At 42.5% G+C, this 26252-nt stretch overlaps 1 protein-coding gene across 1 annotated transcript in view; it reads right to left on the bottom strand.

The window, feature by feature from the left end:
- The window catches only part of LOC116067214 (protein kinase C-binding protein NELL1), a 319826-nt gene that overhangs the window by 77898 nt on the left and 215676 nt on the right, over positions 1-26252 (bottom strand). Inside the window, exon 13 of the mRNA XM_031323575.2 lies at positions 1836-1961. Within this exon, the coding sequence (XP_031179435.1) occupies positions 1836-1961 (126 nt within the window). The remainder of the gene's footprint in view (positions 1-1835; positions 1962-26252) is intronic.

The raw sequence follows: 26252 nt of genomic DNA, 5'->3' as shown, positions 1-26252 counted from the left end.
CTGTAGCCGGCGTCATGAAGCTCTGTAGCGGCTTAAACAACTAAACTAGCAACTGCCATTGGGCATCATGGAGCTCGTAGCCAGCCGGCGTCACGTTTTCGTAGGATATCATACGTTACTGATGTGCACATATTTTCGTTCGATATCATACGTTCATGAGAATGTGTTGAAAATATGGTGTCTCCCACCTACAAAGCAGTCTTTATCGCTTGATAAAACCAGAATCCAGAAAAAAACAAAAAGTGGTTTCCACTGTGGATGCGTGTGTCCTGCTTAATGCAGCGACAACAATATGATTACCAGAAACCTTCCCAGATCCAGACACAATGAAGAATAACAATACAGATTCCAGCACCAATTACAGAAGCTAATGTGCAATCACGTTAGCGTTGTGTAATATGAGCAATCACCTCCCTTCACTGTGAGCGCTAACTCTGTATTACATTCATGCAGAGGATCAGAAACCCTCAGGAAGAAGCTGAAGGAGGGAAAAGGAGGCAGAAAGAGGATTTATCTCTCCCAGCAGATGTAGAGCAGGCTCCTAGGGCACCCAGTCAGCAGCCAGGACAGTTTACAAGCTGCAAAATAGATTGATTGACTATGGATCCCTGTCCCTGTGTGGCTGCCAACTCTGAGCTAATTAAAGAAAACTTCTCCGGAGAAACACTGAGCAGCAACCAAGCACATCCTATTTACTCTCGAGAAATAAAACACGTTGCTCTAAAACCCTTCCCAGTAAACCAGAACAGATGTCACTGTACTGTATGTTGAGAAATAGCTTGAGCCACAGAGAATACACCTAGACAGAACATTTGCAGTGTGTTGTTAAAAGTAGGTAAATATGTTGGTGAAATTGTTTCCATACTTTGCCCTGACATTCAGCTCTGAGAAGGGCAGGGATTTGGAGGCAGCAGAATATTAGAAATCAGAATATTTACTGCAGACAAGCCATTACAAAACTGAATGGCTGCAATCACCCGTTCTTGTTATATCACATGCTGACTCTCCCAACCTTTAAAAAGACACACGCTGAGGTACTCATCATTTGGCATTAATTTCACTACCCGCTTTCATTTCAGATAACTTAAGATACCAAAGCCATGTGGCTGGCAGTCACCATGACAACTGCAACATATGATATTTAGAGGTAAAACTGACAAAGAGAGGCGGCAACATACATATAGGAATAATTTACTTCTTGACTTTCCTCATATGAAAAGGTGTAACAATATGGATATGAATTTACCCTGAAACTCATTTTTAAAGCATTTTTTGGAACAGTTTTTAACAGTATTTAATATTGGCAGCGTATGCAGGATTTCTACAATTTGCCTCCAGATAAATTAAGTTCTTTTTTATCTTATCTTATATGTGCAGGGTCTGCAGCTTTACATTGTAACTGTATAACTGATATGGCACAGTAAAACAATTCCCTTACATGAGCTGCCAAACACAATATTATATTCGCATTAAACCCTTAAAGGGTAACTACCATTTTTTTCAACCTGGACACTATTTTCCAATGTTTTTGCGTCTAAGTGACTGATGGGAGCAACAATCTTTGACATTGGTCCAGTATTAAGCAAGATCGCTGCAGTCTCCAGCGGCGGAACAAGCTACAATATAAGTTAATAGGACAAATGTGCAGCTTGTATTTACGTTCACAGAAGTGCTTGACAACGTTATGGAAAAGATTTCTAAGGAGGTCGACATTTCTGTTAAAAAGTAAGATCCTTTTTTTGAACATAAAAACATCCGTGTGTGTGTGTGTGTGTGTGTCATTATGTAGTAAGATCTGATGAGTCAGTAATGTGTTTTCAAGCATGCAGACGTACCGGTGCAGGAGTATTCGTCCACTCTGAGGAAGCCTGGCAGACAGTCACAGCGATGGCTTCCGGGCAGGTTGACACACACCGTGTTGGACTGGCAGTAATGCATCTGGGTCGCACACTCATCAATATCTGAGGACAACAGAGCAGATACAGTGGATTAATAACTCCCTGACACACTCAGGACACACAGAGCGATTCCTTGGGCGACTGATGAAGCAGGTGGATGAAGCTTATTGAACTGCTTTAACACTGATGCTTTAATCTCATTACAAAAGGTACTGGTCTCTGTGTGTCAACTTGTTGCTTACAAATATTAATTTCTGTACAGTCTTGCCCATCCATTCACTCATCAATCTCACACACACAAACAAGACAACGTTTTCAAAGTATAGTTTGGTTTTTCCCCACTTAAATATATAAATTACAGTGTGTTGTTTTGTTAGAGCAATAGAAAAGGAGTACCAGGCAAGAGAGGGCAAGGGAGAGAGACAAAACAAAAGAGATGTGAAAGACAACGGGGAGAGGAGAGAAAAGAAAAGGAAATGAAAAAAGAGGAAAAGAAAGAACAGAAAATGCGAAAGCTGATGAGATAAGGACTTATATATACTAAAGAGGACAAAGGACAGCATCTTTCCTGACATGCATAATGTTCAGCTAATATGATACATTAAAGCCTCGCTTCGTACACAGACTCTGTCTCATCCTAATGTAGCTTGAAAGACACTGTATGAGCATTGAAACACAGAGCTCTGGGAGGCATTAGCTGAGCTGAATGACTAACTTTAACTTTTGCTGATGAAATGGGATCGGAAACGCACAAGGGAGGTGTTAATTTGTGTGTGTGTGTGTGTGTGTGTGTGTGTGTGTGTGTGTGTGTGTGTGTGTGTGTGTGTGTGTGTGTGTGTGTGTGTGGTATGTGTACAGAGAACATAGTATTTATGTGGTTGAGAGCAGCAGAGAGAACCGGTTTCCTGAGGCTAACAGGCCTTTCCACCACTTAAGGGACTCTGTATGCTACACTTAAGGGAAGGAGAGAGTGAGGAAAGCATTTCCATATCCTCTCCTTGGACAAATACATTCCAGCTTTGAGGTTTTCAGCTTCACACATTCCCCTTACAACAGAATGAAATGTTGTATGAAGTATGTAATTGACTTACATGCAACAGCCAGAGGTTTATTCTCGACAAATTTCATCCTTGGAGAGTGTACAGTAGGAGTGTTGAATTGCACAATCAAAGAGAGACGGATCATGTGTTCAGGCGTACAAAGCCTCGCCGGCCTTCAGCATAAAAAGCATTGATCTGATACATCAAAAACATGAAACTTACTCGAGTGCTTTCAGGCTGCAAAACAGTACCTGAATTCAATTTTATATTGTGTCCTGAAGCACTATTCCACCCTGAAAGCTACTCATTTGATTGCCCTTTATTATCACCAAAGTGTTGCTCAAGCCTCATGATGGCTGGCCTGTGATGTCGCAAAAATTCAAAGCTGAGAGCTCGCTGCTTTTGTCATATTTCATTGAACTGTAAATAGCATCTACTGTCAAGGCTGACACACGATGGGACTTTCTGATTTGTTGTTCCAAGGTCCTGTATCCACTGTTAACCGTGTGTGTGTTTGTGTGTCAGAATGTCTGTGTTCGCCCTCTGCAGCCTCCTCTGGGAGTGCCGTAGCAGGTGAGGTCTGCTGACAGAACTGGACCTGTCATTTCACACAGAGGGGGGGGGGGAGAATTCATTTTTCTGGATTTGCCGGCGTGTCTCTCTCTGTATGCCCTCCATCCTTCCTCCTCCCCCTCCCCTCCACCACAGACCTCCTCCTCCCTCCTCTTCCCACTGAGCTCAGTTTCTTCATCTCTCTGATGCTTTATTCATGCTGTGATGTAGGTCAGGGCTGGGGAGGGGAAAAGCTAAAAATAAGGCAGGATAGGACTCTCTGCCTGCATGGCATCTGTGTGTGTGTGTGTTTGAGAGAGAGAGAGAGAGAGCGAGACTGTGTTTGAAAGTTGAGTGTCTGGATGCTGTCAGACAAATAGAGAGAAGACTCTTCATAGTGTGTGTGTGTGTGTGTGTGTGTGTGTGTGTGTGTGTGTGTGTGTGTGTGTGTGTGTGTGTGTGCGCGCGCGCGCGCACGTAGGATTGCATGTGCACACTACTATCTGCATTAGAGTGGTGAACGGGCCGCAGTTTTCTGTCCGAGCCCGGCCCGCGTCCGACAGGTGTTAAGATATTTATGTCCGAGCCCGGCCCGAGCCTGACACAGTTAAAATCTCATTTTTTTCTCATACTAATGACACATGTACGTTTGTTTGTGTGGAAAGCCTGCTTTTATTAAGCAACTGTAGGAAGGCATTCGGAAATGTCAACAGATGAGCGCATCAGCGCACACGGGGCAACAAGCTCACGTTAATAAGCTGTTTAACTTAAAATGTTTAATGTGTTAACCTTTCCTGATTGCTTCGTTTCCGAGCGTGGTCAGAAAACCAGGGGAGACTCGTTACCTCCAGGGTCAACGTTATAAAATGAATAATGTCGGGGTTAAAATCCCGTTTCTGGTGAGCAGATGAATGAACTTGGCTTTCAGTCTTGGGTTTATTTCGGACACCGCACACACTGTGTACAAAACTTAAACTTATTCCACCAACTCTGCTCCAGTCGCATCTACGACACGTCTGCTTCCTCTTTCGGTACAGATCCATTTGACCGACATGACTGAAGTGTGGTGTCGCGACGTCATACATCCATGGTTGATGCTCCACGCCCTTGACCGGCAGCTGATTAGACGAACACCTGACGTGGGTTTGGCTTCTCGAGAATTTCAACAGAGTGTCATGGCAGCTCGTTGAGAATACAATCTAGTATTTTACGAAAATAGTTCACCGAAACGTGTTTCTGAAAACATTTTAAGCGAGAAATAGGCCATACAGTTGCTGAATCTGTCTTTATTTCAGATCGACAAAGGTCAGTTTAAAAGATTTTCGTCTACTTCTACTGGATAGTCGCGTCGCGTTCATCGGCCAGCTTTTGGACGTGCAGCATTTTTTCAAATGCAGCGCCGCCTTCCCGGAATGCTTTGCGTGCACGTTGAAGTCGCTTGACGTAACCCATAGGAACAGAGTGGAGCGCGGCGGGACAGAAGCGTCGCACGATCAAATGGATCTGTACCGTTTCTCTATCTCTCTTCTGCCCACTTTCCACACACACATACACACACACACACACATCCACATACACTGAGCTCTCTTAAAGGACCCGCAGCACCATTTTACAACAAATGCCTTATCACGCTGATGTGACCGAGCCCGACCCGAACCCGACCATCATTTCTAAATATCTGTCCAAACTCGGCCCGGCCCGTCGGGTACTGTCAGGTCTACTACTGTGACTAGTCAATCATGACCCATCTTGAAACAAGACAGCGCATTGTTTATGAAATTCAAGTGAAGCTCAGTAATGTTTGAATGCTTCAACTGGCAGTTTGCGTGTGTTTCAGGTAGGAATGCACCGAATCCAGATTTTTGGGGTTCGGCCGAATACTGAATCCACTGGTTAAGATACTACCGAAACCGAATACCGAATCCTACTTCCATCCTCAGTCCATTAACACAGTAAACACATAACGTAACTGAGGGTGTCCTATATCGTCTAGACTCAGGTTTGGCTTTAAAATAAAGACACAGGCTTTATTCCACCCCAACACAGTCAACACTTTATTCACTTCCGTTTTTCCCATCACAATAAAAGCTCTATGTTTACTGTTAACCTTCAACTGAGAGGTTACACAATAAAATACCTTACAAATGTAACAACTTATGTTGAATTCACACTCTCTCTTCACATCGTAGGAAAGCACATCGCTATCACCAGATGAGTGACAATTTTGTTTGGCAAATTTTCGCTAACCAGTGTATGATGAAGGTATGTCTAACGTTAGCTAACGAGCAGCGGGAGCAGAGCGACCGCTGTAGGGAGACTCCAAGAGAACGGCTGACAGCCCGGGAGAGGCATTGTCAGTTTTTAGCTGTGACTGTCCTTCCTTTGCCGTACCTGGGGTTGCTGCGTTTTGCCTGCTGTCTGTGGATTCCTTCATGCGCGGCTTGTATTCTTTCGGATGTTTCATGCGCAGGTGTTTTGGCAGCGTTGATGTAGTGTGTTGTTTGGGGTCCTTGCCGCCGCGGGACAGGTCGGCATTGCGGGTTGGGCGTGTGGCTCGGCTTGGGTTGCTTTCTTTTGGCTGGGGGTGCTGCCGGGCGGCGCTTTTTCTGCTCGCGAGTTCCATTTTCACTTTCTCACAGCCTACTGCACTGAACGGTCCACCTACATTACGTCGACCAGCGTAGTGCACGCAGTGCAAGCGTAGGGTTCGGTTCGGTGGAAAAAAATTCTAAGGTTCGGAAGAAATCGAACCCTGTCAAAAAGCCCAATATTCGGCCGAATCCGAACCCAAATCCTGGATTCGGTGCATCCCTAGTTTCAGGCACACATGTCTGCACATCGTGTTAAATTGCTTTTTATCAGCTGCTGTCCTGAATAAAGAAAGAGACTGATGTTTGCTTGATGAGGCCATAAGAGTGCTAACTTCCATCTTCATAAAAACTTCAAACCAACACACTTCGCTTCATTGAACTTTGCTGTGTCGTCAGCTAATCTCACATTCATCCCAACAGCTCTTTCCCCACAGGAATCCTGTCTCTCTGGTGCAAATGCAGCAAAACCTAAACTCTTGTCAAGGCTTTACTGCTATTACAATGCATGAACACCTCTTATATTGAGTGATACTCAGCTTGCCTCTTGACATGCATCAAGCTCAAATTTAGGATTTCAGTTTGCTGAAATCCTAAATTGGTCTGCTTTAGTGGATATCGCTTTGGAAACTTCAGTTTTTGCGGATTTTTTCGAACATAATGCCATTCTCAACACAGTGAAATGAGGATAAAAGAAAAAATTTCCATTGTGATGGGTTTTGATCCCTGTGGGGAAGATGTTTTTCATACAGTATCGAAAATGAACAGCAGGAAAATGGCCTTCTCTCAAGGAGGAAATTAATCTAATCCAGCAATTACATTCCATGATAATTGAGTCTTATAAACAGTGTTGCTTTCAACAACTTTGACTTGTGAACGAAGAAAGTGAGCCTGGATATCTCCCACTATGGTTCATTCCTCCTGCCGCAGTGGGAACTTAGATCACAACTTGAAAAGAACCGTATTATTATCCTTTAATATGGACTGAACCACAGAGAGGACCAAATGGTTTTCATGACGGGGGTTTCATTTTCACAGAGAGGCCTCAAATGTCTGAACTCAATGAATAAACTCTCTTATCTCCCTGTACTGTAAACAAATCAAACACAAAAAACAACAATCAACATGCAGCGCAGGATGCTGTGTGCCCCTTCCTTGGAGCCAGAGGAGAAAAAGAACTACTGATGCATTTAATTAGGGAGCCTTTAGAGAGCAGAAGCTCTTTATCGCCATCCTTGTCCTTCTAGAAGACGCATACAGAGCAGGAAGTGCTCTGGTTGAGCAGATTGGAGCCTGAGCAGGAACATGCTGTTTGCATCGTCTGTCAGAGAACAGCTTGCGGGTATGAGAACTAAATATGGTGTGGTTATCTATCAGGAGAAGGAAGCAGGGTGAGCAAGGTGGTTTAATCTCCCTGTCACTCTGCAACTCCAACGAGGTGCTGCCATTCACTGAGCTGCACACTGACAGACTATCAGACAGACACTCTGAAGACTGAAACTGTGACAGAGTCCTTCTGTCAGACAGAGGGGAACAGTTTACCTACATGACATGTGCTGTGTGTTCACCCAGGTACAGTATATGTACTGCATAGCTTAGAAGAGTACTCCTGGGTGCCCACTAACTGAAATAAATCCATCAGCCAGAAGAAGGCGGTGCAGTGTGCAACTTTCCACACAGATTAGCAAATTACTGCACAGCAGAAGTCTTATTGTTGCAAGTGAAATCCTAAACACAAACTGAATTTGCTCTGTCAGAGCAACGATGTATATCACAGAAGACGGACCCAATCCACTGTAGCAGTCTTGGGTGTTTTATAATGAAATATCAGCGCAGAGAATGATCCCACACAGCAATCAAACACACCTCATCCAGACAGTGAGTACGTTTACATGCACACCAATATTCCACTATTTTTCCGAATATGACGAATTTGATACAGGTCATGAAACAGCATATTCCAGTAGGATATTTCGAATAAGGCCTTTTTCCGAATATAGCATTTTCCGATTAAGACGTGGGATATTCCGGTATTATTCGGTGCATTCAGAATATGCTTCTCAATCTAGGTTTTCAATCTGTGCCTGTTTACGGTTTATGGTCAGCTCTGTGCGTTGCTATGGTTTCTGTACACAAACCAACCAGCCAACAGTTTGCAATGCTGCAGGCCCGATTAGAAGGGGAAACACCGCTACTTTTAAACATTATCAAAGACTTGGATATCAACAGGTTTTTAGATATGCGCACACATCACTACGCTGACCATTTCAAGAAGCTGTTTAAAGGAATGAAAGAGGGACGCTGTGATTGTACGGTCCAACAAGTCCACCACTGCTGGAAAACTTTGAAGAAAATCGTATTTTGCACGGCTACATGTAAACAGGAATATAAGTGGAATTCACACATAAGTGGAATATTAGCCATGTAAACAGCTTAGTTGGAATATTGGGCAACAACCGGAATATTATGTGCATGTAAACGTAGTCACTGTTACAAAGACAAATATAGCACAAGGGTTTCCTGCTGCAAATGCAAAGTGTCTGAGGTTCACCTTCCTCCATCACAAAATAAATGATGTAAAAATGGAATTTTCACCACAACTGACCATGAACACATTAACGCACACACGTGAAAATTAACATATTTTGTCCTGTAGGCACTGTTTTTGTTTGTTTTGTTACGTTTTTGCTGCTCTGTTGTTGTTTCTTGTCTGTGTGGTTTGATTTTTGCTTGTATGTTAATGTTTTGTCTTCTGTCTTGCAATGAAATAGAAAAAAAAGAAAAAGAAAAAAAGAGATGTGCTTATACGTTTCTACGTTGCTAATCGACTAGGAGGGGGCATCCCTAGTTCATTGCCGCCCGACTTGCACCTATGATTTATTTTTCAGTTTTTCTGCAGCTTGTTCGAAAACATGCAAACACACATACTGTACATGCAGATTCTTACAAACATTCAAACTAATCAGAGACACAGGCTGAGATGCACGTGTGTGTCCTTGGACATGCACACGACAGACACACACATGAAGTTGCTCCAATGACATGACAATGACAATGATAATCAGGAAGCGGTGCAGATGCTGTTGTGTATGACGACGAGTTAAGAAGCTGAGAGGTAAACAGATGCTGCCAGAGGAAAACAGTGACAAAAGCTGCCAGCAGTAGTGCTGAGCTGGGTACTCGTGATTGATTGTCCTTTTTCAGGACACAAGTACCGTTGCAGTCCTGTGGTCCAATACTTGTAATCAGGAAAACACAACATGTTTGATTAGCTCGAAGAAAAGAGACAACAGACAAGGCTGCTACCATAAGTCCCGCATCACTTCAACCCAAACCTGAATCAGGCTGTGTTCATTAAGGCCCGAGAAGCTCAAAAACATTTTAGGCTTGAACCTGACACAAAGTTTTAATGTAAAAAAATTCTGCCTTCCCTTTGACCCTTGGACACACCAACAGGCCCTCCAACCTACTGTAAATGACAAAATAGGTTGTTTGTTAGTGCTTTCTAAACCAGCCCATATTGTTTTCTGATCTACCACCTCTGTAATTCTACTTTCCTTTCTGCTTCTGAGAGATGACAGTCATTATTCACACGCCCACGGCGGTTGTTTGCTAGGAAAAAACAAAAGGACCAATGCTGTTGTTTTTCTGCTGAGGTACTATGTCTCGAACATAGGCGCTGGATTGTTATGTTCCCGGGGATACCTCAAACATATGAATCAAAATATGAAGACAACAAACTGTGCAAAGAACATCACCAGTTTATTGATCAAAATAACCATCTAATCACCAAATGAGAACGGTTAAACAAGCAAATAACCAAAGTTAAGTACATACCAAAGCAAATAATTAGGCCAAAAAAAAAAACACAGAGTTGTTTGTTCCTGAGCCTGGGACTGTTTGAAGTTGTTTAAACAAGGGACAAAGTAATGCAATTGACTATGAAGCAGATTTGATCCAGTCACTAATACAGCTATCATTATGGGCTCACTCACCCCTTAATAATGTCCTCGATTAAAAAATGATTGTGCTCTTGTTTAATGTGCACACTCTAGAGGAAATGGCGGCCAGTTAAAAAAAGGTATTGCAAAATCACACACTTTGAATCGGTGTATGAACCCAATCAGTGGCCAAAACCTACAGGATGACTCCAAGGAAGTTAAATATAGGAACCAACACATTGTAGTGCACTGTTCAATCGTAATGCCTTGACACTGTGCCCAATCCTCTATGTAGCTTCATTAGACAACATTACTATTCATCTGAAAAGGACACCCCACAGCGTGATTTCCCTGTTGTTGGTGCTCACAACTGCCTGTGGGTGCCCGAGCTCATCACTAATAAACAGAACCACCAGAAAAACTCTCCTCCAAAACACAGACAACCCATAACACATTTTGTTTATGTGCATTTTGTGTGTTTTGTTTACATCAATCCCACTGTGTTTTCAACAGATCTATGGTTTTGTACTTTTTTCCCCAGGCATAACCAGCATGCATTACTCTTCTATGAGCTATATCAGTCACACACACACGCACACACACACACACACACACACACACACACACACACACACACACACCCTTGACTGACCCTGTTCCCAGGACTGTGGGAAGGGTGGCAGTAGCAGATGGTTGAATTTAGCTCTCATTGTGTCAGGTTACGGCAACACACAAACACACACAAATACACAAATACATATACACACAGTCAAATGTGTCAGGAAGGTCATCTACATATTATTATGCAAGTCCAAATGACAACTTGTTTCAGATTATTGGGCAACCAATAATCAGTTGCTAGGTAATGGTGATGCCTCACGGCTTACAACCTGAATGATATAATTTATAATTGATATCACATCAGTCTCCATTCACCTTGTAGCTGATGGGGAAAGAAAGCAATAGAAAGGTGATGAGGTGTTGAGCTGATATTATCCTGCCAGCATCCTTCTCCCGTGTTTTCGGTTACTATGGAGGCCAATTTACATCTTTCATCTTTCTGACTCACTTCACATTATGGAAAGTGACAGAGGACGACAAAGAGAGACAGACCGACCCTTTCAAACAGAGATAGATACACAATAAAAGAGAAGAATAAAAAAGAAACTATGGGAAAATAAAGACAAAAAACTGAGATGGAAAAAGATGTAGAAACAGACAGAAACATGGACTGAAAGAAACAGACAATCCAAGCTATGAGGATACAGAAAGAACCTCAAAGTAACAACATTGCACTTGTTGTGAATTCATCGACGAAATAGTAATAGTAATAGTAATCATTTGACAGGAGAGCCGACATTAGGGTATAACTATTTGACGACACAGTGTGGGAGCGTTTAATTAGCTTCATTGTTATTCCCATCCAGATGCATCTGCTATCTAGAGAGAATGCTGACAAAATGCGTGTGTGAGTGCAGGTGTAAATGTGGATATCACGTTAAGTTTTAATTAGATGTTATCTTTTTTACTTTGAGTTCAGTTTTAATTTGGAGGTGGTGGGTGTTCGATTAATTTAGTTGGAGTTTTTCTGGGAGGCACAAGCAAGAAGGCAAAGAAGGATTCAACTTGTTTACGATGGAAAGAAAAGTTAACTTAATGGATTATGTGTTTAGGATCCTTAGAGTAACTAACTACAGCGATGTTCTCATAGTAGAGATGGGGCATTTTCAGCCATTTGATTTGAAGTGTTGGGAATGATTCAAACCAATGAATTTCATTCATTTAAACTAAAATCCGAAGTTTCTGTATGTTTGTGGTTGTACAGGTCAATGTGATGTTTGAACTACAACAAACATGGCAGAGTATCCAGAGTTGAAACACAATTTAATGCATCAAGTTACAAATAAGTGACTGTGGTTTAGACAGACTTTAAAAACATAGTTTGCCAGAAAGTTAGCCAACTGCTACCCTGAGCAATTAAAATGGAGAGCAGAGCAGAGACAACAGCAGCAAGCAGCTGTTTTCTGAAGAAAAAAAAATTGATTTTACCCTACACGTCCAGCAACAAACCACAGACAAACAAAGTTAGTGGGTGAACATAGTGGAGCATTTATTTTTCCAAGCCAAATATTTTTCTCAGGAGTTGGTGGAGGTCCAATATAAAAAGAGAGTGAATATTGGACTTACATTCACCAGGTGGCCAAAAGCACAACTCCAATATGAATACTAATGTTGCTACATCCTATGTCACTGTTTGAAATACTAAGTACAAACCACTGTCTGCTTTGACATGTTTCTGCCCCCCCGCCCCCACCCCCCCTGTTGCTTTTGGGAGGCGTCAACAAACATTTTAAATTTCCTATGATAGTGTGACAGATTGTCAGTTCATGCCCGTGAGACACCAGCAGAGCCACTAAAATGTGAGTCTCATGGGAAAAACACAAGCTGCTACATTTACAAGCATCAAAAGTTGAACTAATCAAATTAAGTCGTGGGCAGAATGTAAGACTTTATCATAACTATAGTTTATTATTTCCATTTATTATTTCATTTTTTGCAGAACACATTAGAATCGAATATAATCACAGATGAATTATATAGTTATATGTATCCTTATAATATGCATTTATATTACTAAGCAATTTCGTGTGTCAACATGGTTTACTGTAAGATAATATTGTGATGGGAAAATTCTAATATTTCATGCAATTCTACTGATATTGTCCACCCTGTTACCTTAGTACCTTGCTACTTACTTCAGGTCAACAAGCCCAGCATGTTTTGGTTCTGCGTAAAGCTAAAAAAATAACTTTAATTGAAACTTCAGGGTCTTTTTTTCTTTCGGATTTTTCACAGACTCTGACATTTTTAATAGAGTTTGTAAATGTTTTTACATGCCCCGCTGCTGCTGTGCCCCATTTTCCTAAAAGGTAGATGTGTCAGCATGGAGCCCAGCGGGAGAAACAGTGAGTGACAATAGAGTAGCTGGGGAGAAGGCTGGAAGAAGCAGTATCTCACTCACACACACACACACACACACACACACACACACACGCACGCACACACGCACGCACGCACACACACAGAGTTGTTTGTTCCTGAGCCTGGGACTGTTGGGAAGGCAGCGGCAGCAGATGGTCTGCAATAGCTCTCATTGCGACAACAGGGAGTGAGGCATGGCCTGTTCGGCCCCGGCCTGGAGACGCCACCACCACATCCTGCGTCAGTGTCACAATCAACCTCTTTGCCGTAATTAAGGCCCAGCCCCTCTGGTTCCTCCTGACAGCAGAGAGCAGCTGGAGGACAGAAGAGAAGGAGGAGAGGTCCAATCCTCCAGACGAAAGAGCAGCTGAGCACCTCTCATGTTCCAACATGTGCACAAAAACACACATATGTCCTCAGGTCATCTGAACACATTTGTATCAACTTGTGGGAAACTATAAAGACTTCAGAGACTGTTTCTCGGAGCATGCTCTGCTGCAATGACAGTCTGTGCTCTGTAAATCTATGTTCCTGAGGCACGCATAACGCACTCTCTGTGGAAACTAATTCAATATCTATCTATCAGTGCCTAACCCTCCACTCTGACTCAATACAACATGTCACCTTAACTATCGATAAAAATGTAAAATTGTAACCCCAAACCTAATCCAACACCAACCTTAAAGTGGAACCCCTCTGCATTCAGAGTAAGGGTTTCTTGGATTGCTTATTTAAATAAAACGGATCAAAGTTTGATTATTCGGCAAAGATATCACCTCCACCACTTATTAATGGCTGCTGGCGCCACTTGAAGCAGCTGGAAATGAGTTCAACAAATGAAAAAATATTTAAAAGGAGGGAGTGAAAAATCTTACCAGCAAAACATCTTTGCTGTGTTTGTTGCAAAATATGTTGAAATGTGTTTAAATAGCTGAAGTGTAATTTTGCAGTGTAACTACAGTTAAAATGGGAATACTTATAGATATGTATAGACACTGTATAGACATATTAATAGCATTAGGTTAAATTATTGTTTCGCATGTAAATGTACTATTTAGTAGTACACTTATTGTTAAATTGCCTGTGTTCCATTGTGTCAATGATACATTCCTCTTCAGCAAATGTTTGTCTTACCATGTATTGATTGTCTTATTTAAGCCTTGGTGTGTTTTACTGTGTTTAACAGCTTGTTTGCACTCTATACTTGCCTTGAACAATATGTTTATATGGCTACTTTAAAGGAACACGCCGACTTATTGGGACTTTAGCTTATTCACCGTAACCCCCAGAGTTAGATAAGTCCATACATACCCTTCTCATCTCCGTGCGTGTTGTAACTCTGTCAGACGGCTCCAGCATTAGCTTAGCCTAGCACGGATCCTGAAGGTAATCGGTTCAAACTAGCCTACTGCTCCGAATAAGTGACAAAATAACGCCAACATGTTCCTATTTACATGTTGTGATTTGTATAGTCACAGCATGCACAAATAAGGTCACATGAGACACAGCCATCTTGTAACCGTACATAAACTGGGAACTATAGTCTCAGAAAGGCGAAGCACTGCTACTTCTGCTACTTGAGCGGAGTGATATGATTGCAGCATATATATTGCACTGTGACTATACAAGTCACAACATGTAAATAGGAACATGTTGGCGTTATTTTGTCACTTATTCGGGGCAGTATGCTAGTTGGAACAGATTACCTTCAGGATCCGTGCTAGGCTAAGCTACCGGTGGAGCCGTCGGACACAGTTACAACACGCACGGAGATGAGAAGGGTATATATGGACTTATCTAACTCTGGGGGTTACGGTGAATAAGCTAAAGTCCCAATAAGTCGGTGTGTTCCTTTAACTCAAATTTATGCCAGTGTAGTGCAGTGTAGTTACTCCCTAACCCTTCGATATTTAGATGTCTTTTGGCCTGCAAATCACCAAATCAGTGCTTACTTGGTAGCACATTTACAGCTGTACACATGAAATACAAATGTAAATACTTTACAGAATGTCTGGCCAAAATTGTGTAATAACTTCTTTAATGTAAAGTTACTTCCAGACAGCAAGGACACAGTAGAAAAACTAATGTAGTGAAGGAATTATGTTGATTTAGTTTCCAGGGTCAGTATATGGTAGATAATGAAAAAAGATGGGTGCAAAACAGCTCAAACTGAGTTATCTTTCGACCTTCACCCCAATTTAATCCGGAATATAAAGTTAATCCTAATCCCTAAACTATCTCTTTTTAAAGAAAAAAAAAAGTGATGACCATCCATATGAGCTGCTTCGGAGGATTATCCTCATCATACAACCCACAAATGCATCTCACTCACAGAGTTTGGCAAACCTTTTGGTGTGTTCTGCACACAAATTCTTTTTTTTATACTTTATTGTATATATTTATTGTGTCGATACATAGCGTTAGCCCAGTTCTCACTATAAACGTCTTGGGTTGGGTTGGACTTTAATGTGAAAATCTAAAACTCAACAAAACAAACACAACTATAACGATGATCTGGACAATCTGACAAATAAGGCCACCTTCTGTCCCCGTGACAACTGTATCAAACACATATTTACACATATGTTTCTCTACATGGCAGGTCTTCTTTTAAGACAAGACGTTGACAACTAACTTCGGTAATACATCAGCCATGCAGGAGGCGCCAAATCTGTTTCTGACAGCATCCAAACCTGTCATCTGTTCTGCCAGATGCAAGGCAGCCCACTTCCAAAGCTACAGAGCAAAAGATGGTTCTTAATCAGTCCTGGGGAGTTGGTGCATGTGAATCCACTGGTGACCCGTGCAAATGAACATGTTGTTTAACAGATGCAGACAGTCACATCAAAGTGCTGAGTCCATCATAACTGCTCAGTATTTTAGACACCCTGGGATTTTTCAAGATTAAAGCTGTTTACCTAACATGCTGTATGTTGCACAATATTAAATGACAGCATGTATCAAGATGCAAAATTATATGTGAGGTCTCTAAATAGATTTGTATCTAATAAAAACATCTCTCCAATTGTTCCTTAATAAATGCATTTCGTTTTGTAAAGTGCCCTTGTAATTTTTCAAAATAAAAATCAAATTTTGGCTTCTCAGCTCAGCCCTCCTAAAATCACTTTTTATATATATATATAACATAATAAATATATATATTTATTATGGTTTTTCCCAATGCCTTTTGAAGGAAAGGTTATTACTACCTGGATTATGCTCATTGGCTAGCCTGATGTCGCCATACTCAGATTCTAGTCAGAATATGAGTCTGATACTGCTCCACTGGGCTGTGATTATGGGGCATGTTTCAACCGAACCAGGAAAGAAAATGCCTCTGCACTCCATTGGATAGACCTACAACCAATCAGCCACCCTCCTGAGGAAACCCATTTCGGCCGCTTGTACCCTGGATCTCGTTCTTTCGGTCATGACCCAGCCTTCATGACCATAGGTGAGGGTAGGAACGAAAACTGACCGGTAGATTGAGAGCTTTGCCTTCTGGCTCTGGGATAACATATCCCGGAAAGACTCCTTCTTCAGTCGGACGGCTTCCCTGACCACCGGTGTCCACCACGGTGTTCGTGGGTTACCGCCCCTTGAGGCACCTAAGACCCTAAGACCACAGCTCCCCGCCGCAGCTTCAGCAATGGAAACTTTGAACATTTTCCACTCGGGTTCAATGCCCCCAGCCTCCACAGGGATGCACGAAAAGCTCCGCCGGAGGTGTGAGTTGAAAGTCTTCCCAATTTACCCGCACTACCCGTTTGGGCTTACCAGGTCTGTCCAGAGTCTTCCCACACCCTCTGACCCAACTCACCACCAGATGGTGATCAGTTGACAGCTCTGCCCCTCTCTTCACCCGAGAGTCCAAAACACACGGCCTCAGATCAGATGAAACGATTATAAAATCGATCATTGACCTTTGGCCTAGGGTGCTCTGGTACCAAGTACACTTATGAGCATCCCTATGTTCGAACATGGTGTTCGTTATAGACAATCCATGACTAGCACAGAAGTCCAACAACAAACAACCACTCTGGTTTAGATCAGGGAGGCCGTTCCTCCCAATCACGCCTCTCCATGTGTCTCAATCATTTCTCACGTGCGCATTGAAGTCCCCCAGCAGAACTATGGAGTCCTCCACTGGAGCCCCATACAGGACTCCATTCAAGGTCTCCAAGAAGGCCGAATACTCCGAGCTCGTTTGGTGCATACGCACAAACAACAGTCAGAGTTTTCCCCCCCACAACCCGCAGGCGTAGGGAGGCGACCCTCTCGTCCACCGGGGTAAACTCCAACGTAGCGGCGCTCAGCCGGGGGCTTGTGAGTATCCCCACACCCGCCCGGCGCCTCACACCCTGGGCAACTCCGGAGAAGAAAAGAGTCCAACCCCTATCCAGGAGTATGGTTCCAGAACCGAGACTGTGCGTAGAGGTAAGCCCCACCAGATCCAACTGGTAGCGCTCCACCTCCCGCACAAGTTCCCCCACAGAGAGGTGACGTTCCACGTCCCCAGAGCCAGCGCCTGCTGCCCGGGTCTGGTCCGTCGAGGCCCCTGACCTTCACTGCCACCCATATGGCAGCGCACCCAACCCCAGCGGTTCCTCCCACAGGTGGTGGGCCCATGGGTTGGAGAGAGAGGTGCCACGTAGCTTTTTCGGGCTGTGCCCGGCCGGGCTCCGTGGCAAACCCGGCCACCAGGCGCTCGCTGACGGGACCTCCATCTGGGCCTGGCTCCAGACGGGGGCCCCGGGCTTCCTCCGGGCAGGGTCACTCCATCTCTACCTCGTTACGAAACATTCATTTGATGTATAATTCTTCTAGCCAATAGGGGTGATCGCTGTTTACATTCCTTTCAATGTTGGTTTAACTAAACTTAACCAAGTTTATGTATCTAACCTTATATACCTGAATCAAATCTTAACCATAGTCGTGGATTTAACTATAGCACAGACACAATATATTTTACTGGCCTCTAAATTCAAAGTTTTTCCATAATTAAATACTTCTTCTGAAAAAAATGTCAATATAATGTAAAACATAATCTCTCTCTTGTCTTACACATTGCCTTGCTCTGCCTCATTCACTGAAGTGAATACATTTATTCAAATCAAATACTTTAACATTTATTGTATTTTACTAGTGTCCCATTATGATCCATCATGGAGTAGCTGTCTTGTCTTTGTTTCCCCGAAGAGAGTTTAAAAGTAACAACCTCTCATCCTGAGGGTGATCCAACTGTTGTTTCACTAAACTGTTGTTAAGTTCTGTAAGGATTTCTTCTCCTTAACTTTCAGTGGTATTACTGGTCATTTGCACTGTGCCGTATATCTTCAAATGGTTCAATCCTACTGCTCACATGTCCAGCAGGCCAACAGAGGAGAACATCTCACGGGTTACAAGACCTGTGTGTGACCCAGGGTACTGGTCTCTGCAGTATATTCTATCTCGCTGAGAAACCCTCTAAGGCTGACCTCGCATTAAATAGCTCCAATCTAAACTGGCAACTAATTTGGCAGAACATGTAACTCCAACCCCAACCATCAAGTTATCCATTTTCATTTCATACATAGAACATATTTCACTCCTCACATATTACACAAAATGAAAGTTATTCCACCACTCAACTGCATCCTGTGCACTCAGACTGCCTTAGGCACATTGTTTCTTATGGTTTGAGGGGTGCCCAGGGGTTTTGGATTTTAATAAGAGGGTTTCAGAGATGCTGTCAAGCATATTGTCCAAACAAATTCCTTACTTATCAGCAGTCCTGCTAATGCAATACCACCTTGGAACTCTGACATAGTGTAGATTTAAAGCTCTGCTCCTCTGTCGATAAACAAAGATGGCTTCTTGACTTCATAGATATGGCAAGCATGGAACATTACTATTACTACTCCTTACTAAACATCTTTAGTTTATCTGCACGTCCGTAAGGTCCAGTGTGGGTGGGAAGGAGGGTAGTGTGGTTGGAGTGCAAGCAAAACAGATGCCCTTACTACGTAATGTCTGTCTGCATGTGAATTTTATATTTCTTAATGCATAGATATTTTTATTCTTTATTTTGTGCAAAGTAGAGTATATTGTGTGTGGACATTGGACCCGAAGCTGTGGGTGAAATTACTTTTGTATTGGTGTCATGTATATCTGTGTGGGATGGGCCACTTAGTTGCATGACACGTTAATGAAATATGATTTTTTTTTTTTTAAATGATAGGCCTACTTGAGATAACAAATCATTTGCCTTCTCTATGGCTTAACGGACCTTTTATCCTCATCTTTATGTAACTGTGTTTGAATCTGACTACAAAAAATATCTAAAAAGCTTTGTATTAAAGTCAACTTGCAGTGATAGGTAATCCATCACAATAACAAATGCATGACCTTTTGCAGGCAGGACTTTTGCACGAAAAGCAAAAGTTTGATCGCGAAGAGCAAAGTCATTATTTTCGAAACAGTGGTGGTGCTCTCTCGGGCAGTGGTGTGAGTGTCGTGTTCTTTAATTGAGAGGAAGTCACCAAAGCCCCAACAGCTTCTTTCATTTGATCTCTATTTATCATAAGTAATAAAGCAAAACGATTCCATGACACACATTGATGCGGGTCATCTTGCTTCACTCTGAAAGCTCCGCAAAATGGCCCAGACTTCCTAGTACAGACAGTTGATATTCTACTCTACTGGGGTGTCACCTCCTCCCATTAGTTGGTTGGGGTCAGGATCCACTGGCCCTTTGTTGGCCCATAAGCGTGTCCACTCCTCCAGCGCAATCCCCAGTCCAAGGTTTCTTCGTCGCCATGGTTATCTTGCAACCCCTCACCCAGTTAGAAGATGTCGGCCTGACAGGATATAGCTTCCCCCCAGGAAACGACTACGTTCCTTTTGTCCCTGAGCCGACTGATTGACCCCCTTGACCTCTCTCTCCCAACCCCTACACAGACTTCTGCCTCTCTAACTGAAGTCAAGAACCGATACATGCCATTCAATTTAAAGAAAGTAATTATAACTGCTTGGTTATAATATATAATATAGAACGTCATTATAAAAGATTGCTTTTACTCAGGCCCTTGGTGTGTCCTTGTTTTGCTGAATTTAGGCCCTTTAGCATGTTGACTTTTATTTATTTTTTCACATGAGCCATAGTGGTATGCATATTTTCTGCCAGGTTTCAGTTGAACTAGACCCCAAACACACTGACCTACACAATGCACATCCAATGGACTTCTGGCATTGACAACAGGAGGAAGCTATCGCGGCTACAATTTTACTCTAGAGAGGAAAGCAGGGAAAAGGAACATTTTGTGCATCTCTGAACTCCTAGAGTTACCAACGACATCCATGTTTATCTTTCCTCTCTGACTTTCCAACACCGTGTGCGAAACCAATGGGTTTCTGCAAAAACATGTCAGATGTCAAAGCGTCCTAGAAATTATCCCCTGCGTTCCTCACTTAACTCTGACAACAAAATGCATGCAACTGAACGTTCACTGTGATCTGAAACTAGTAGTCCTGGAAGGCCGGAAGGTAATCTAAAAACATGTTACGTGTTTTAGAAAAGCAGTGATGTCAAGTGGGCATCACAAGTTATAATAATAATGAGCTAAAACACTGATATGGTCCTTTAATGAAATAATAATTGGAATGTGACCACTAGAAATTAATACCAACTGTGCAACAAATTTCAGTATAGCAGTAACAACCCCTTCTACCTTCTGTATGAACTTTCTCATTAACTTCTCTCTCTAAATTCAATATCTTCAATATCTCTACTAGTTTATTCTGAGGTGACTTGCAGTCTGCCTTTGCTCATGTACCTGTGTCCTTCTACTGGCTGCGGCTCTATCTAGCTGAGCTCGCCCTCCGTCCCTCCCCTCCAGCACTGATGCTATCAGCTCCTGATTCGCTGTAGCCGCCTCGACTCTTATAATTGATACTGAATCCCGATGCCCTGAGCAGCTGACATTCAACGCAGTCTGAAGGACAACTAGGGAAATGAGGAGCATATAATGGAATATGCCGCCAGCACAAACAGGAGGAAGAGCCACTTGTAATGTGATTTGCTCCAGCGCTTAAATATCAAGTGCAATTAAATGCCAGTGACGGCGGGATGGAGACGGGCTGCATCTGTGTCTGGAAACAAATTTGCTCCCAATCTGCAGTGACATCCTTTATATAGTCAGCTATCATTTACTGTGTGTGAGGGAAACAGCAGGTTTCAGCCCTGGCAGGTAGAAAACGGTCTCACTAGATTTTGTGAAACGAGGACAAACTCTGAGAAGAAGATGACATTTTGCGGACACAAACAATGTGGCAATTGTTCCTCCATTGTGAGAGGTGACACACTGAATGCCTTTTAATTTGTGTAACCTTGGGCTGTCTTTAGCTATGGCTGAGTTGAAAGTTTCAGTATAAACTTCCACAGTACATCTCTATCACGTTAAATGTCCAGGCCTCATAATGAATGTAAAACTCATTGTCCCCATATGCAAAAGATGAAATTATCCATGTTCTCTGGATCTGAGCACCAATTCAGTCTTTCAGGCTACCTCAGCGTTGTCCAACCATCTCCCTCCTGGGTGAACTCTCTGCACTTCATGTAACAACACTTTTTGATAGCATTAACCCTGGCTGAGAAGATTATATTGCTAAATTAGTGAAACAGAACTAAATTATCGATCAAGCACTGACTCTATCTTAACTAAAACACAAAGCTGGAGTACGGAACCTTTGTCTCCTCCTCTGGCAGTGAGAGTAATTACACAAATACTGTCGAAATGCTTAAGAAAAGCAGTGGGATTCATAATAACGCAAGCCGCGTCGCTGTGGTCCCTCCCCCATCCCTTCCTGTAATACAGACTGAATTACCGTGTAACCAATCAGACAGTCCCACCAGGATTTCGCGATGTCGCGATCGCGCCAATTCACGCAAATTCAACCAATCACCGCGAATTTGGTGCGACTCGCAATTTTGACCAATCACCGCAACTTTTCCGCAAATTTGACCAATAACCTGAAGTTTCCCGCGACTTCAACCAATCACAGCAGTCCCACGTGCACTCTGAGAACCAATGACCAAGCGGGAGTGATAACGGGTTGATCATTTCCTTGGTTGTGATATGAAGACGAGACGTATGTGACTCGAACATCTCACATTTACCAACAAAACGTACAGCGAAAGACCGTGCAAAACATTTCAGACCGTCCTGCCAACCTGTATTCATTTTAACATCAATGTACGCTGTAACGATTTTTCACTGTAAAGTTGCTGCCATTTCAATCCTGTCGGCTATCTGCAGCGGGCGGAGCTGCAGCTCAGTTCCCCCCGTGACTGACGCTTGCACACACACACAAACACACACACAGACACACACACACACACACACAAACAACACACACGGTGGATGCAGGAAAAAAAGGAGATGAGACGACATGATGACCTAAATTAAGGACAACTGCGCTCGTTATTGTAAGTGCAATGATAAGTTAAAGTCAGTACGTTATCAAACCGTATGAATGTGTGTCCCAGCCCAGGCCAGGTTAGGAAATTAACTAACAATGTAAAGATCAACAAGCCACTGACAGATATGTTCAAATTTGATTCATTCAATAAATTATTATTTTTTGTCTTAAATCCACCAGCCGTTTTCATATTATACCAACATTTGCAGCATCCTGAGCCTTTTTGGTAAGGTTACTAGGAAATCTCAGCCCAGAGTAATTTTATTCTCCCCAAAACAAGTTTCCTTTTTATTTTTAAAGAACTATACACAAAAAAAATTGCAACTTTTTTGCAACTTTCACGGTCTCCCGCAACTTCATTGCAACAAACATACAAAAGACATCGCAACGTTTATCGCAATTTTTTACAAAAGCTCCCGCGAAATCAGGCATTTTGGGCCGCAACAATCTCAAAAAAAGGCTGCGAAATCCTGGAGGGACTGATCAGAGAGCCAGAATAAGCAGCTACGCTCTTAAGAACTGTAAGTGAGTAAGCAAGGTTGGTTGATGGCACTTTGTGTACTGCTCATGTAAAAAAGAGCTGTATCGGCATCTTTACGGGTTATGTCACCACAGAGAGCAGTCACTACAACTCTGGTATATTGAGAAAGACACACATAAGCCTCGATAGGCCTAATCTGCATTGTGGGATCTCGTTTGGCAAGGGCTTGAATGGAACGGACGTTCATTTGTAAATTAACGTCCCACACTCTAGCGTTAAGAAAATTTACATGCAAAGATCAAATAGTTTTGAGACAACTAGCACCCCTTTTTTCATTATAACGGAAGCAGATTCCTCAACAATCCTGATAAGTATCATGCATATTCAAAATATAATACACTTAAATTATACTCCGGATTTACCCTGAAGAAAATGGCAATTTTGTGGTATTTTCAAATATGTATTGGTTAATAGGAAGACAAATTTAAACATATGCTGAACCCTAAGCAAAAACTTGAAAACCTATCCCCCTTTAGAAAGCACTTAATATAAATGAATAAAAGGGGAGAATCAGGGTTTGAGAGATTAAGATACAATGCTCATGTCATAAAATATTATACATCGTTTTTAGAATATTGTGACATGTTATATTCAGTATTGTCCTTGCTTTTGTTTTGCTTGTTTCTCTGACTTCCTGGCTGTAAACTCTGTTGTTTTAGCTGCTCTAGTCCTTTCCTGTCCTCTGTCCTCAGCCCCAGCAGTGAACTCTTGTCCCCCCCAATGGGAGGGGTTGTCCCTGGGCAGGGCGATACCGGGAGGGTGCACTCAGCCGAGCACCAGGTCAGCCATTTCGCTCATCTTTTTTTCATGTTCCACAAGTTGTACACTGTAGGACTCTACCTGGGAGCGAGAGTGGTGGGGAAGTGTATGAAATGTGTGTGTGTGTGTGTGTGTGTGTGTGTGTGTGTGTGTGTGAGTGTGAGTGAGAGAGAGAGAGAGAGAGAGAGAGAGAGAGAGAGAGAGAGAGAGAGAGAGAGAGAGAAAGACCTTTCCACAAGGTCAGTGAGCTTAGGGGGGCAGACAGAGATTAATGATAGGAGCTGGCAACTCTCTTTCAATATAAAGGAAAGGGAGTTCTGTCATTGTATGGATGGACAGCAGGGGGGAGGGGAAGAGAGAGGGACACAGGGAGAGACTGGGAAAGAGAGAGAGAGAGCCCTGAGGAAACCAAGCAGCAGCAGAATTGACTTTCTAGTAGTTTTTACTCCTCGAGATGCAGTGATTAACTAAAGTACCATCCTACTGTTAATAGCAACTCATTAACTATTAGATTAACTTTGAGTTGCTGAAAATTTAATTCCTACTATTAACTGTATTTTAGCTCTACATTTCACAAAAGACAGGATTGTAATTTCCCCACTGGGGATCAATAAAAAGTATAAATTATAAAATGATTATTTATTTGATTAACCAGAGTCCTGGGCTGGCCGCTGTACGACCAGCTTCTGTTAACGCAATGCATTCGCTCATTGAGGGTTTCCGTCATCCATCTATATTAGAAACGTGAGGTTTACCATTTCTTTTCAAGATAAATAAGTATCAACTACAGCACTTGATGTTATAAAACAAACGCTTCTTGATTTTGACAAATTTGAAAAATGATTCATTAAAGTAGCTACAGCTCCCATTAAGTGGCATACAAAAATCCACTTCAAATACAGGAATGCCCCACGTCATACAGAACAAAACAGAGATTTATGGGGGACACTAAAAACTGACGAATACGTCTACTGCTCGTCAATGACGTCTTTGTGCCTCATTTGTGTTGTCAAAGTGGTAAATGTGTTTTGTGATTTGGTCGTTGTCATCAAAGTCGTAGAAATGTTTTCCACATTTGCTTGTGTTTTCCTAAATTGCAATTTGTTGAGCTCCCCCCAGCCATGTCATCTTTCTAGCCATAATCTCTATCTAAAACGTCTACGCTGTTCAGCCCTCACGGTGCATTCGTGTAGGTCACCACTCAACTTTCTTTAGTATGTCGAGCTGGTGATGTTTAACCTGCTAAACCTATTTGGCTATTCACTGCCAAAACAACAGCACTGTATTACATAGTTTCATAGAATTCCTAGTTCTTGTTTTGGCAAATTTTACGTTTTCTTACATCTGGAAACCGAACCCAGACATTCTCATTTCAATTAAATTCTCTATAGAGATTTATCTAATGTCTTCAGCCATACTCCTGAAGGAGTGGAGTAACTCTGTAGGCTGAACATGATGTTTATCGACACGCAGCACAGCTGGAGATAAGGGAATCGCATCACTCCGCTGTTAAAAATGCATATAAATGATCCCTTTGGGGCAAATAACCTGTAGGTAAAACATAAGCTGTTAAATTAAAAACTTCCATGACACCAGTATCTCTTCGCCAAGTTGTGCTTGATCAGAGAAAGAGCGGGACAGCGTTTTGACATCCATCACCACAAACCTTCCAAACGCTCCTAATCACAGCCAGTGTTGCTGTCAGAATAAAGACTTACAGTATAAATGACTAAAGTCTCCGTTATCCCTTCAAGCAACGTGTTTCTTCACACTCTCTCTACCATCCTTCAGCTTCAACAACTGCTACAAGGGCACATTCACTCATCAAACTTTCCTCAAATGACACTAGACGTTGGACTCCAACGTGTATAGTATATACTGCATAGTGCTCCAATAGTGCTAATAATGATGAAAGTGCTGGGCGCCTGGGAAGCTCACTTGGTAGAGCGCGCGCCCATATACAGAGGCTCAGTCCTCGATGCAACGGCCGCAGGTTCAGTTCCGACCTGCGGCCCTTTGCTGCATGTCATTCCCCCTCTCTCTCCCCTTTCAAGTCGAAGCTGTCCTGTCAGAAATAAAGGCCTAAATATGCCCAAAAAAATAATAATAATGATGATGAAAGTGCTATGATGGTTAGGAAAAATGACACTGAAGGCGCTTTCACACTGGAATTCCAGTCCTGATCATAGACTGTCTATGGTCCTGATACAGGAGTGGTATATCTAAAAATATGTTTTTTCGGAAATCGGGCACAAACCAAGAAACCACATCAAAGTCCACCTAAATGACGTCTGATATGGATTCCAGTTGAACTGTGGTACAGTCCAAGTGCAATCGGAGGGTAATCTGTATCACTGTTGGAAATCCAAATCATTAGGTATTCTTGACTTGTTTGCAAGACAGCAGGGGATAAATGCCTTACAGAATGGTCAATGCTAACAATACGTTTTTCCTGGGAGGGTAGTGGAAGAGCATGTATCAGTTATTTTGCG

Source organism: Sander lucioperca, chromosome 3 (genome assembly GCF_008315115.2).
Source record: "Sander lucioperca isolate FBNREF2018 chromosome 3, SLUC_FBN_1.2, whole genome shotgun sequence".
NCBI lineage: Eukaryota > Metazoa > Chordata > Actinopteri > Perciformes > Percidae > Sander > Sander lucioperca.
Note: the sequence above shows the minus strand (reverse complement) of the source record. Positions and strands in the feature narration are given on the sequence as shown.